The sequence below is a fragment of the Schistosoma haematobium genome, chromosome 4, assembly GCF_000699445.3.
Source record: "Schistosoma haematobium chromosome 4, whole genome shotgun sequence".
NCBI lineage: Eukaryota > Metazoa > Platyhelminthes > Trematoda > Strigeidida > Schistosomatidae > Schistosoma > Schistosoma haematobium.
In genome coordinates this window covers 13,385,639-13,400,700 of record NC_067199.1, presented here as the reverse complement: position 1 = coordinate 13,400,700, position 15,062 = coordinate 13,385,639, and the positions used below count along the sequence as shown (strand labels likewise).

General features: G+C 31.5%; 1 protein-coding gene across 1 annotated transcript in view; it reads left to right on the top strand.

Annotated features, from left to right (window-relative positions):
- Positions 1-4,715: 4,715 nt before the first annotated feature.
- TIAL1 (Nucleolysin TIAR) overlaps positions 4,716-15,062 on the top strand; it is a 97,431-nt gene continuing 87,084 nt past the window's right edge. Inside the window, exon 1 of the mRNA XM_051215720.1 lies at positions 4,716-5,262. Coding sequence (XP_051066251.1) covers positions 4,903-5,262 — 360 coding nt within the window. The 5' untranslated portion in view covers positions 4,716-4,902. The remainder of the gene's footprint in view (positions 5,263-15,062) is intronic.

Below are 15,062 nucleotides of genomic sequence, written 5' to 3'. Positions count from 1 at the left end.
GTTAGACATCATCCATCTTTGTTTATGAAAGTTATGTCTTTATAGGACGGTAGATGAATAAATGAGAAAAAATTAGTTGTATCTACATCAAAAATAATACAAATTTTTATCATTAACTGATCTTAAAAGAAGGTTCATTAAAACAAAAAACAAGGAGCATTGAACGACAGTTTTAGTTTACTTGAAACTTTTAATGTACCCCATTTTTGATTAAAAAATCGGAGTACAATTTTCGAAAGAATGAAAAATGACATAGGTTGAAGTAATCACAATACAATTTAGATTTTTTCGCAATAATGTACAGTATACATAAATTCTAAAAAAAATCATTATGGATACTATAACTGCATTTTTGTTAGCGTGCTTCAGATATTCGACTAATATTTATTTAATTTTCCATGGTGGTCTAGCTTCAACTGACTCATGATCTTAACCATTGAAATTACTATGATATCCACAAAACCCACCTGATATTAATCACTAGTGACTGGCCTCAAGAGGTGTATCCTGGAGTTCTAGTGAGAAGTATTGACCAGTGGAGTTCAACCAGGTCTGTTGTGAGACAATGGTGGATGTGTCACTCAATTTAGTGGGTTAGTTGGAGTTAGACATTAACACCGCTGAATGCCGCCCGGCTCAGTGGTCTAGTGGGTAAGTGCTTGCGCTCGAAACCATTAGGTCCTGGGTTCGAATCTCGCAGGGGGCGAGGTCGTGGATGCGCACTGCTGAGGAGTCCCACAATAAAACGAAATGTCCGTCCAGTGCTTCCAGGTTTTCCATAGTGGTCTAGCTTCAACTGAATCATGATCTTAAACATTTAAACTACTATAATATCCACAAAACCCATCTGATATTAAAAATTACTTTAACATAATTTGTTTATCGTTTTACGATTCAGGATAATCCTATCGACTTAGAATGACATTTAAAGGGTTATCATTTTGATTCTTGGTGTCGTTGTAACTGCAGACTCTTGTGGAGTTGTTCACCGCTTCTTGTCTTTCAATTGTTGTCTGAGTAAAGTCAAACCAAGATATAAGACAAGAAGTTTCACGATCATCACAACACTTTACGATAACAATAGAAAAATGACAAATTAACTCTGTGGTCAAAAATCAGATCAGGTCATAAGAAAAAATCAAATCAATCAAACAAGCAAATGGTTTTTATGCAGATATCTTAATAATTAGTTTTCTCTTAAAATATTCGTAGATGATGTTATCTACAAAAACAATTAATGGTATGCGGTTAAGTCATCCAGATCACAAACCATCGGCTCTAAAACATTATTATCCACTGGTTAAAAATAGGAACAAGACGTTTATCAAAGAAATCTTTCATTCCCAATGGTCTACAACAATAAATTCACGTTTATTTTACAATGATCACCAACAGAATGTTCAACAGTTATGGAACATTATATTTAAATAAGATTAAATAGATTAAGATTTCACTGATGATCCGTATTGAGTACAACACTATTGATACGAAAAATTCATTCAGTCCTAGCCTTGTTCACTCTGTAAACAAATCCATGTGACCAAAACAGATTGGATTACATAATAGTTTTCTATACGTAATCATATTTCAATTGTCGTTGTGTTCCTTTTTGTTTTCGATTTTCTTCGAAAAAATATCCAAGAAAGTACTTATCATGACATGGTTCTAAAAGATCCAGATTGATACACTGTAATTAAACATGCTTAGTATATAAATGGATGTTACAATATAGATGTTACAATTTGTTTTACACTGAATTTCTATCATTTTGATATAATTGTAGTAAATTAATAATTTTCATTATCATTATTTCTTATCATTTTAAATCCTAGTTCAACTAACACATGAAATAGATGAGACTAATGCAGTGAAATCATATTGTAATAGATAGAAGTTGTATTCAGTTGAATGCGACAAAAAAGGTACATTGAAAACTATAAGTTAACATAAAATATTTAGTGAAATAGTTGAATGTTAACTTCACTGCAATCGTAAGAAATGTAAAAACTAGAAAACAGCAAGAATTTTTTGATCAAATTTATAATAATGATAGAAACTATGCTATACAAATTAGGTACTGAGATAGTAGAGAAGATTTATGGCTCAGGTGGATGATTTTGATGGAGTTTTGTTATGTGAGCTAGATGATTTGGTCTTGGAGCTTCCATCGTACTTCTGAACGACATCATCGGCACAAACTTCAAATACAAGGCTATTTGACCAAAACATTCAGCTCAAAGAACAAAATTCCATCAATATTAGGTACTGTTGTTTAAGTATATCCTTAAAACAAATAAGTAAATGAAAACGGATTTTTGTATGAGTAGGATTTGTTTAAAGCTTTCAGAAAATGGTTATCCAAATCAAATATGAAATCAAATAATCATTGAGAATATTTGACAGCAACCAGTAAGATGTGAGATCAGTGACTGTTTTCTTTTGTCTAAAGACAAAAAAAACTCATTTACTGGTTTTTGGATGAGTTACAAGTAACTTAGTAAACAAAATTGTTATCTTTCTTAATCGATCACTAATTTAAAGATGAAGTGATTTTTAATTAAACCTGTATACCGAGCACTTAAGCATTGCAAACCTGTTAATTTATAGTGAATGAGAACACAAGTGGGGACAATCGAATGTATTTGAATACTAAATTACAGAACATCTTAGTAAAATCTGAAAACCAGATTGTAAGTACTGCGTTTGAAAAATGTCAATCAATCGTTTCAGATTTCACTATTCCTTTATTTCTACAGCAATCATTTCATGTTCTCATTCACTTTTTTTCGATCTTCTTAACGTTTGCTGCCAAGTATTTCAATTTCGATTGATGATGTATACTACTTATATCTGTCGATATCAGTTGCACATATCATATATTTACATCTTAATAAACGTCTAAGAGAAATAATAATTTTTAAATTAAAATCTTTCTCAAATTAAATGATGCTTTGCATCAGTTCATGTAAAATTGTATAAACGTTAATCTCTCAAGTTATATTTTTGGCCACCAAATGCCCTAGCAAGGCTGACTCCCAAATGTCTTGATATAGCGGTTCCCCAAGTTCCCTGGTACGACCGAGGGTGGGGAGAGTCCGCTCTCCTTCTCGAAATGCTTTCACATGGCCACGTGTATACAACCACTGTCAGGGAAGTCTTAATCACTGACTTCTCGCACCACAGGTGTTGTTTACGCAATTGAGAGGACGAAAAACGAACGTTCAGCGCTTTAACCGGGTTGGTGAACACGGAGAGTTCACCTAGGGGGATTGGAAAACCCTGATTCCAAACCAATAATGCACATGGGCTCTAGTACCCAGAGGGAACAAATGGCGTATGAACCAATCGTTGGTCACCGTCTACCAATTGGACTGCATCTCCTGTTGTTGCTCCACTGCCTTGTGGACCCAACCTTGCGGTCGAAGGCTCCGTGTGTGGCCCCCTAAGAGAACCACCTACTTCGGTTCGAGCACTTAGGCAGTATCACAACCCTCACAAAATTCTAATGAAATTTGTGTTGCACATTAAATCTGGTCCACATTTGTACCAGTATTTATGTGTTCAAATAAATTAATAAATAAATTTAGAATAAAGAAAAACAATTTGGTTAGAGAATACAATAAATATCATTGTATTGTTATGTGAGATAACATTCAAACAAAATCATAAAACACTAAATAGATATTGATAAAGATAATGGAAAGTTATAAGTAACCTTTGGAAAATATTAACATTAACAAAGTGATATGGAATTATGTTAGAATAAGAGATTAAAATTCTTTTTATTTACATATGATATTTGTGTTAAAATGATTGAGATGTCAAAAAACTCTTCAACTCTGGATTTATAGTTTTTGTTAGGCACCTTGTTTGATTATGCACATAATTTTGAAACAATTTCCGTTTAGACAACGTGGTTGCATATATGTATATATATCTGTTTCCCTAAGCCAGACCTAAATGAAATTATACTGCAGTACGTTGATGAATTTCCGTTTTCTACTGTCAAATAGAGGGTAAAAAGGATTTTATTGCCAAATATTAACTCATTCTATACACAGTTTCAAGTCAAATAGTTTTTTGATGTTTGATTGTTAACATTGTGATAATTATAAATGCCTAGTTAATATATATACTGTTTCAATTAAAACATTATCCATCTAATAATACTGGTCGATGGGAATAAACTAATCAAAATGATTTTATAAAAAAAAAAAGAAAATGAACTTCTGTTGAGTCTATTACAGGTTTAGTTGTTAGTGTATATATATATGTATTTGATTTTACTCAAGTTTGCCCGACTATTCATGTGCATATGTATCGACAGATAATATGGTTAAGTGTAGACAGAATGAGCTCATATATGGCAGTTGATTGAAAATGTGATTGGTTAGTTAACTGTCACTGTTAACAACTGGGATATATATATATATATATATATATATATATATATATATATATATAGGTGAGCATGTCTGTAAACACTGGATAATGAGTATATATCATAAAAGATAAGTGATCAGGTAAATAATGGAACTGGAATTTCTAGAAAATTTCACTTGACCTAATTCTTTTTTTTTTAAAAATAAGCTCATAATATAAATTATCAAAAGTAATTATTTATTTCCCTTAATATCTTCATTCATTTATTCCATTAGTATTCACTTATTTCAATCATTCTGAATAAATTTAGTTGTCAATGCTTATTTTATCAATTAAGATCACACAGTAGAATATATATTAATCCTTATTATTGATTAGATCCATTCAATATTCACTTTGTTGAAACTATTCAGAGAAATTATACTGAAATTACATATACTACTTATATTAGTTATATTCTGGAATTATATTTATATATTAATATATATATATATGTATGGTTTATATTAAAATTATGAAATGGTGTATATTTTACAAGGTATATTAAATTTTCCAAATAATCAAAAATCTCAAACTCTTTGTTCATTTCAAATTCCTAATGGTAATACAAATATTCCATCATGGTCAACGCATACATTAGGTATACAACAGCCTAATCTTAATAATTTAACTAATCCATGTATTATAAATTATTTAAATGGAATAAATACATCTAATACAATTAATGATACAATTGATCCATTAATATTACATGAACAATGGTCTAGAAATACAAATATTGAATTTAATCAAGGAACAATATCACCAGTATGGAATGGAGATTATCATTCTGTTGGAAATACTATTCCAATTTTATTAGAAATGCCTACAAGTATAAAAGTAAGTGAAATCTTGATTAGACTATAATTTATGAATGATTTTTGAGTGACGTTAGACTGACCTAGAGAGAGTGTCCACCTAATAACCAGAACCAAATGAGAGTTATAAGTCTGTATGAAGAATTATAATTAAGGTTAGAAATTAGATTTACGGTTTTTCATCATAAACTGACATCAACTAAAATGCTAAAACTCTGTTTATCCAAATGGATGAATAAATTTCGCGCTAAAATCCGAGACCTGTTATCTTATACCTAATTAGTTCGTCCATAAATTATAGTATCGTCGAAATCTCTTAAAAATTAAACGAATACATTTAAATGTTTAACATTTTTCTTATTGTTTAGGTAAATATCCATCGATAATTATGATCATTGAGATATAATGTGGCTTTGTATTCTCAAAGTTACAGTTTATTGTGACAGTTGGTTTACATAACTAAACAAAATATGACATTAGAAAGTTATTAACTTTTCACATCCATTTGTTCCCTTAAAATGATTTTAAAATTTAGATAGAATTACAAATGTTTTACGTCGAACAAATATTGTCATAGCTAAGCACAAGATTTGTGTATCCCAGATTGAAGCCTGCGTTTTTTTTTAAATATTTTCTCAAAATGTGTACTTTGCTACGTGAACTAACACATTCGTGTATTTTATCAGTGTATTCTATTAAGTATGCAAAAAGAAAACTTTAAACACAATTCAACACTCCATGAGAATCGCTTATTTTGTATTCTGTTAATATATTCACACAGTGTAAAAACTGTAATGACCAACTGATAAAACTGTTAAACATTGGTTACTTAAATTCATAGTTCTTTTCAGCTTCATAACGGCTATTATTCATCAATATGATGGAATGATATGCTAGTTTCTAAATTATCTTCTTTTATGCCAATTTACACAGTAACAAGGGTATAATAATGATTCATTTCAGTGTATGATATTGATGATGATGTTGAACCAATATTTATTTAATAGGTTTATTTTTTTACTGGGTAAACATGATAGTTACAGGGAAATTAAGCATTATCATTGATGATTAAAAAAATAAATATATTTCCCTATTCTATGATTTGAATATCAGCTTTGAGAAAAGTCGGCCATATACTTGTTTGTATGAAAAAATTATCTTTTTTCATCTAGCTAGCCTAGAATAGTCAGACCTGTTTGAATGACCTTTTTCTCAAAATTAGGTTTATATAATAAGAATCGTTGCAAACCATGTTTTCGTAACATTTGGTTACAGACGTTTTATGGCTATGGTATAATGTTTCTATCAAAATCTTTTTTCAGTTTAATGACATGGAAATAGATCTCAGCTTAAACGATTTCAACCTAACAACTTCCATATTTCATTCATGTGTTTCAGTTATATATAACTATCGATTGTTTAACGTCCTGACACTAACGTAAACTCTAACCATATCTATTAATACATAAACTATTTTAAGTCTGTTTTGAAAGTAAATCATGTCAATTTGTGGACATAACAAGTGAAATGTGACTAATAGTTGAATCAAGGTCGCACATGTCATCCTTTTTGGGATTCGTAAATTGGATGTACCGGCGCTAAAGCGTTGATATTCACTCCAAATCATTACAAATTAAATTATTATAAATAATGATTCAACTTAATATTCTGTTTGTAAAATTATCAAAACATTTAGCCAATTAGATGATTTGGCAACAAAGTTATAACCATTTTCTTACTGCTTCACACAATCCGGATAATGAATAACTTTTATGATCAAAGAGAGTGATTAGCGCGATCTACTTGGATCATAATTGATCAATAGAAATAAATGTTGCTGAAAACTGCATACTAAAAAGCCTGAAATACTTTTACGGCATAAAGACAATACACCGCATTTTAGTCAATTACTCTCGAGGAAATTTAATTTTTTTAACTTTTCAAAATTAAGAAAGAAGAGACAACACAAGTACCAAATATCTCTAACCAAATCAAACATAGTAAACTACTGAATCGCTTAGATGGTAGTTTTTATGCGATTTTTAAGTGGTATTTTTTACTAATCGATATTTCGTTGTAAACTGATGAAAATCAAAGGAGTATTGGAAAGTTATTTTATTTTTAACTAGTGTTAACTTTTGGTAAAAAAAGATTATTATCAAAAAGGGTTTTGTGGAGATTTCAGTAATTTCAACAGTTGAAATCATAAGTCAATTGAAACTGGACCACCATGGAAAACCTTGAAGCACTGGACGGCCGGTTCGCCCTAGTATAGGACTCCTCAGCAGTGCTCACCCATGGTGACGGTGGCGCAGTTTCATGGATTGGTTGAAGTTAGACATTAACACGGTTGGATACCAGCCGGCTCAGTGGTCCAATGTCTGAGCGCTCGCGTGCGAGACCGACAGGTCCTGGATTCGAATCTCGCTGGGGGCAGGACCATGGATGCGCACCGCCAAGAAGTCCCATATTAGGACAAAACGGCTATCCAGTGCTTCCAGGTTTTCGATGGTGATCTAGCTTCAATTCACTCACGATTTCAACTATTGAAAAAAAGATTAATCCAAAGTAGTAGATCACTGATGAAAAACTAGTTTAGCAAATAGTGACAATTTATATTGATTTTGTATTGTTTGTTTGAATGTTTTCATTGATGTTTAGGACTGCAGTTGATTAGCCACTTATTTGTATACGTATAACTTGTGTACATCCTGAATTCCACTGCTAGCCACCTTCCATGTTTGCTTATAGCGAGCATTTATGCTCATTGTCATTGACTTTTGAGATGGATTTCAAGCTTGATAGAGATAACCAAACATGTATCAGTATTTTAACTTTCTAATACTGCTGGAGAAAAGAAACATTGCACTTGAAATTTGTTTAACATTCAAAAAAGTGAAATCATCCACGTTATCCTCTGAAAGTACCAGGTCTAATCTTAAGTGATAGAGTAGATTTCGCATTATAGTAAAGTAGAGAACGATACACAATGTACTTTAAAATGTTTATATAAGTATTGATTGACTGTTATGAAAATCTCTTATCCATGTCAGTGAAGACATTTCAAACTCACCTGAAGAAAATTCATCACCTCTTCAATCGACTATTTGCAATGCAAAATATGTTACATAATAGCTGACTTTGACAAGTGTGCGTCGTATGTAAAACAGAAATGATATATATATATATATATATATATATATATATATATATATATATATACAGTTGTTTACCATCTGATAAAATGTCTCATCACGCAATAGATTACAATTAAATAATTAAAACAGACTTTTTAATTGGATGTTAGGTCACATACATTAGACTAATTGCAACAATTTTGAATTTTTAGTCTAGTCCAATTACTAGTCTCATCAGGTTTCCATCTTATTATTCCCGTTGTTGTTTGATCTTTTTTTTCATAGTTGAGTGTTTACTTTAGTAATGTTTTTCTATATAATTAAAGCAAATCAAAGCCCATAGGTAAAGCTTTTTTTTGGTTGACGGATCATGTACAGATTTATTGATGAGATTTCATATTAGAAACTGGCCAAAATTCTATCACTTGTTACCATCAATAAAACCACACCATTTTGATACATTTAACAGTGTAATTTAATAAGACCCTACATAATTTAAATATACATATGTATTAACCTGTCATAATACAGAGTTACTACAAGATTGATCTTTTTATTACGCTGACTATCTAAAAGTTGACTGATATTACAAATGCTTCAAAAGGAAATTCAATAATTTTATAATCAAAATTGATTGTGTTAAGAATGGTAGATAGAAAACTATTACGTTTAAAATGCTATTTGAAAGTTATGACATGAGAATACAAGCATTCTGATTTATGTTAGCAATTAGTTATGAGTTCTACTTTATCACTATGTGCTACATTGACTATCAAACTTCTGCTTTGCGACTGTCTCCGATACAGGGTATCTTTTGTTGATTGTCCAATACCGGTAACAAAAAAAACGCATAATTCATTAATTCCATGGTCTGAAAATGATTTGTACCTTTGGTTATAATCGTATTCAAAAATCTATAAATGAAACTCAATATTTTCAAATTGAATATCGAAACCCAAACTATTATTAACCAATAACAATTAATTAAATAGATCTTATAATTCTTTTTTCCATTTATCAGTGTCCCAGTGATTCTTGATGAAGAATCATTAAATCATTATTAATTTCTGTATTGATAATTTGTTAACCTCATTATTATGTCTGTTTATATTGTTCCGAAATTCACTTAAATATTCCAATCAAAAGAAATCTTAGTAGGATAAAATATACAAAGACTATGCTCAAATGATTCTTTGAATATCATACAATTAGAATATTCAATTGTTTACAAGCATCATTCATTGTATTCAATTAATCTTTAGTCACAGAAAGTTTCACATTTAAGAATTATTATTCATCTTAGTATCTGTTATGTCAAATATGAACAGTTGAGTATATTTCTAAATAATGAAGCATTAAAATCTAACTTAATTGTAACTTTGTAAACTCACTTTTAAAAGATGAAATAGTCGGATGAATACAAGCCATTTTCAATGAAAAGTATATTTAGATGATTCCTCACTGAATTAATTAAAACTTACTACCTATCTGGATAAAGTGTTTTATGAATTATAGATTGTTGGTTAGCTTACAATATATATGTAACATACACTTGAATATAATGATAATTTTCTAAATATACTGTCACATATTTGATAAATAATAATAATTATATCAGAACAAGTGTCTCATTACTAGTTTATAAATGTAAACATTTATTTGAAGAGGGATTTTGTGAATATTAAATCTGGAACATCATGGAAAACCTGGAAGCACTGGACGGTCGTTTTGTTCTAGTATGGAACTCCTCAGTACTGTGCATCCAAGATCCTGCTTTGCCCAGATTCAAACGCAGGACGTATCAGTCTCGCGCGCGAACGCTTGACCGGCGTCCAAAGGTGTTGATGTGTGACTTCAACCAATCCACGAAATTGCGAAGAGAGGTCATGGATGCGCGCCGCTGAGGAATCCCATACTGGGACGAAACGACCCTCCACTGCTCCCAGGTTTTCCATGGTAGTCTAGTTTCAGGTAGCTCATGAGTTCAACCATCAAACATTTATATGTTGATAAGGTTTTTGAGCTTAGAGACTGATCACACTATATCCACATACTGCAATTTGTGAATCTGTGATTACTCCCTGTAAAACATGTTTGGATCATCTCAAAGCTCAAAAAGCACGCCGGTTAAAAATATTTATTTATTTGGTTCTTTTTATAACCCGATGGATTGATGAACAAAGCAAAAACGCGGAACGATTTGCGAAACAAAAAAAATTCACCACATATTTCAAGGTTTCTCGTAAAATTGTAAACAGCCTTAAGTTACACTTTTTCTTATTATGATGAATAAACTTTTAAGGATCTTAGTCAATGAAGTTGATTTTGAACACAGACTACGGAAAGAATATAACAAACATTTAATGTAGTAACTAAGTTTGATGTGTTTTTATATAGTAAGAATGAGATGATATAAAAAGGCATATTATATTATTAAATTTTAAACACTCTACCAGGATTCAGTCCTGACGTTTATGTTTATTTTATATGTACTTAGTAACTCACTCAATTTGATTATCAGTCATTTGTTAAATATCTTTTTTTAATTTCCTCTTTCAATCAGTATTTGTGTTATTATATCCTTCTTTATATCAGCTCATTTTCAACATCGATCTTAACTGTTATTTTAATTATGGTATATTTTCTTCCTGCAACATGATTTTCCATATCATTTCAAATTCAATTCCATTGACTAAGATATATTCACTGTTGTCTATCATATTGTAAATTAGTGTAACTTTAGACTGTTTACAATTTTTGACAAACCTCAAAATATATACCCAATTTCAAGCAAAGATGGATAGTTACCAGCAGTGTAGTCCAGGACATGCGTTTCATCCAATTTGAGACCCGTCAGTTGCACGTACTTGCATGTGAGAGTTGATATTCATTCTTGGACTCAAACCCAGAACCGTTCTCTTTGAAAGCTATCGCGTTACGCACTTAGCTACTGAGTCCTGACAGTCTTTTAATCAATATATCATTTTGTTGCTGTTTTGTTTAAATTTATTCTATCTGTTTATTATCGGATGATAATATTGTGAGCTGAGGTGTGTATTATGATCCATTTTTAAAGTCGGTTCAAACAAGCTTTTTTTAAACAGTTTAATTGCTTACTCAACATTTATATATAAGTAGTCCTTTTTATTAAATTATATGCATTAAGTCACGATAATTAATAAAGTGAAAAACTTTGTTTAAAGAAAATATTTTAGCAGTTTTACGACCACAACTCGTTTCAGAAATCCTTATAAGTCTTCATATATCGATAAACACTGCGGATATTTTGAATGACTAGACGATCTCTGATACATTTGTAGATTAATTTAACACTAAACTTGTATTTCTAATAGTTATCAGGTGTTATATATGAAGAAGCTTAGTCAACATGGATGAATGAATTATAAAACTTTACACGTCAAACGGATATACTTACAACGTAATTCATTTTGGTGGAGTTTTGTTCTCTGAGCTGGATAGTTTAATCATCAGAGAACAAAACTACACAGAAATCATTCACCTGAACTACAAATGTTCTCCATCATTTAAACGTAATTCATAACTAAGTAATCATTAGAAATTTTGTCTTGTTATAATGCTAGCTGGATAGGGTTTACTATCTGTAAATGTTTAAATCATTTCTTCGTTAGATTATACAGCTTGACTTTTATATTGAATTATTGCTAATCATTTGATTGAGTATAGTGTTTTTAACTCAGGATGCATTATATTATTCTCATTTATCAAAATGGACAGCATTGTCTACCTTGTGTTCCCTACATTTATTCTGATTTTATGAGAAAAAAAAAGGAACTAACATGCTTAATCATGTATTGATTGTCTGTCATATTAACAAAATATGATCACTTCCTATGATAAATTATTTACTAATTATTATGTACCCTACTGATAGTGTTTTTTTCACTAATGTAGAGAGTGACTATTGAATTTATATGAACAACCTACGTAATGTAAAAGAACACTTAATGCCCGAAACGTATGATGAATATGTGTATTTAAACTTAATAAAAGACGAAATTCATATGATAGCAGACCCTGAACAACGATTATATAACTGATTTTTTTCTTTATAAAGAGATAATTCTTGGTCGCTGGATAGAGTGGAAAAAAGAAACGATTGTCGAATGAAAATAATTGTTCAATGTAAAAAACAAATTATTAGTTATCTTTATGAACTAGATATTTTCCGTAAAGTAAATACTTCTACTCATCAAAGAAAAAAGGTCATTATAGAGAAATCTTTCTTTTCAGTTGGGCTTTGATTAATGTTTCACATAAAGATATAAGTTTCACGATTAGTAATATAAGAAAGAGTATTGGTAATTTCGTGCATTGTTTGAGGTTAGACATTAACACCATTGGATGCCGGCCAGCTCAGTGGTCTAGTGGTTAAGCGGTCGCACGCGAGACTGATAGATCCTGGATTCGAATCTCGCGGGGTGCGGGATTGTAGATGCGCACTGCTGAGCAGTCCTATACTAGGTCGGAACGGTCGTCCAGTGCTTCCAGGTTTTCCATGGTGATCTAGCTTCAATTGACTCATGATTTCAATCAAAAAGATAGAGTATTCATTGTATTTTTTAGACATTTAGTGTAATGTAATGAATTAATAAAATGTTTATCAAAGATGAAGGGCAAATTGATGACTATCATATTTAAAGTGAACTAAATGATATGTGGTCTATGAAAGGTTGTTATAAAATTAAGAGATTAGATAGTTAAAAATTAATGAACTATCTTATTGAAACTTTGGAAATTCCAAATAGTTACTATAAAACTTTCAGATTAATGAGACATTATGTAAGAACAATGAGTTGATATGTAAAATTTAAAAATAAATAATGGATCATTTGAATATCACTGAAGTTTATCAGGTGAGGTGTTCAATGAGAGTATAGACTATACTGATGGCTATTAGTTTAAGATGATTATTCCTGGCTTGAAAGTAGCGGAATCAATCATTGATTGGGAACATAATGACATTTGTTATTTACCAACAGTAATATAACGAAAGATCAAAAGCAGTATAGGGATTTGGGGATTGTTGAGTTTTAATTGAGATCACGAACAGATCAATATTAGACCACAATTAAAAGCCTGGAAGCACTGACCAGAAGTTTCGTTCTAGTGTGGGACTCCACTACAGTGCGCGTCCACGATCCCGCACATGGGAACCAACAATCTCCACAACACCATGATGACAAGTATCGTGTGCTCACTAGTGACTAGCTTTGAGAGATAATTCTTTGAGTTCAGATGGAAAACCATTACCAGTGGAGTTCAACCATGTCAAGTGTAAGACAGTTACTCACCGAAGAAATGGAGGATGGTGACTCAATATCGTAGATTGGTTGAAGTTATAAATTAATACCGTCGAATATCGGTTTAGTGGTCTAGAGGCTAAGCATCCGCGTGCGAAACCGAAGGAGGCGGCCTGTTTAATAGTTGGGTTACCTGTTCCTGCGATCTAGATATTTCAACAAGTTTTCCAACTTTGTCTGTTTTAATACATCGTTATGTCTGTTATTCACATAACCCATTCAGGTGCGTTTGTGAAAAGTTTACGACATTTCGCTGCACAAGTTACAAAAGAGCTCAATCAGGGACATCGTGGATGCTGACAATATGTATCGAAAAGAATCTACATTGTTTATATGTCGAATGGCTGTAGGTATATCTTCTAACTGGCTATCTCTTATTATTTACCACAAGGATCGATCAAGAAATAAGAAAAGGAAACTTATCGAAATAATCTGTGCTGAGAATTCTACATTGTACCAAAAATATAATATTGAATAAAGCCACTAATAATAATAATAAGGTCCCGAGTTCTAATTCGACGTGCGGGATCATGGATGTACACTTCGAAGGTGTGCCATCTCAGTGACTGGTACTATTTAAAGCCCACATAGGTTATCCTAGCTTTTGGACAAATCAATTCATCCTTCTCAAACCATATTTGACATTGCCAATTATTCTCTCAATAATCCTGACTGTTTTATATGAACGTATGTGCGTTAATTGCTTGTCCTATTCATTGCGTGTTTGCAACTTATTTTTGTTTAAATACAAATCTCGGGTCAAACTTAATCAAGACGAGTTGGCTCACTTGCTTGCTCCGCTCAGCATCACTTCGTTGCTTTTTGATTCTCTCCCTTCACTTCGTTTCTCTGTTTGTCCCTCTGGATCATTGAGTGTATGAAATATATGTATTCAAAATTCATTCTCCTATTTGGCTTATTTTATCTCGTTGTTTTTTAAAGTAAATTGTGTCAGTAGGAATATACAATGGTTGGCGGCATATATATTACGATAAATTCATCATATGATTTACCTGGAGTCCGGTATAAGGCCACTAAGTCATACTGGGACAAAACGGCCGTACAGGAAATCCAAGATTTCAACTCTGGTGTAATACTGATCGGTTCGTGATCTCAATTAAAATTAAAATGATTGTTGTGACAATATTTACAGTCGCATCTCAGGTAGCCCAGTTATGAGGTTTCAACTTGTGAAGCTCAGTTATTCGGCTTTGAATTCTAGAGAGTTTGGCAGTTTTTCTTGATATTTCAGGAACACTTTTTGACATGTTTCAACTCATAGGATACACAGGCCCCGAGTTTCCTGTAGACCGCAACCAATCACTCACAATTGATTGATCACT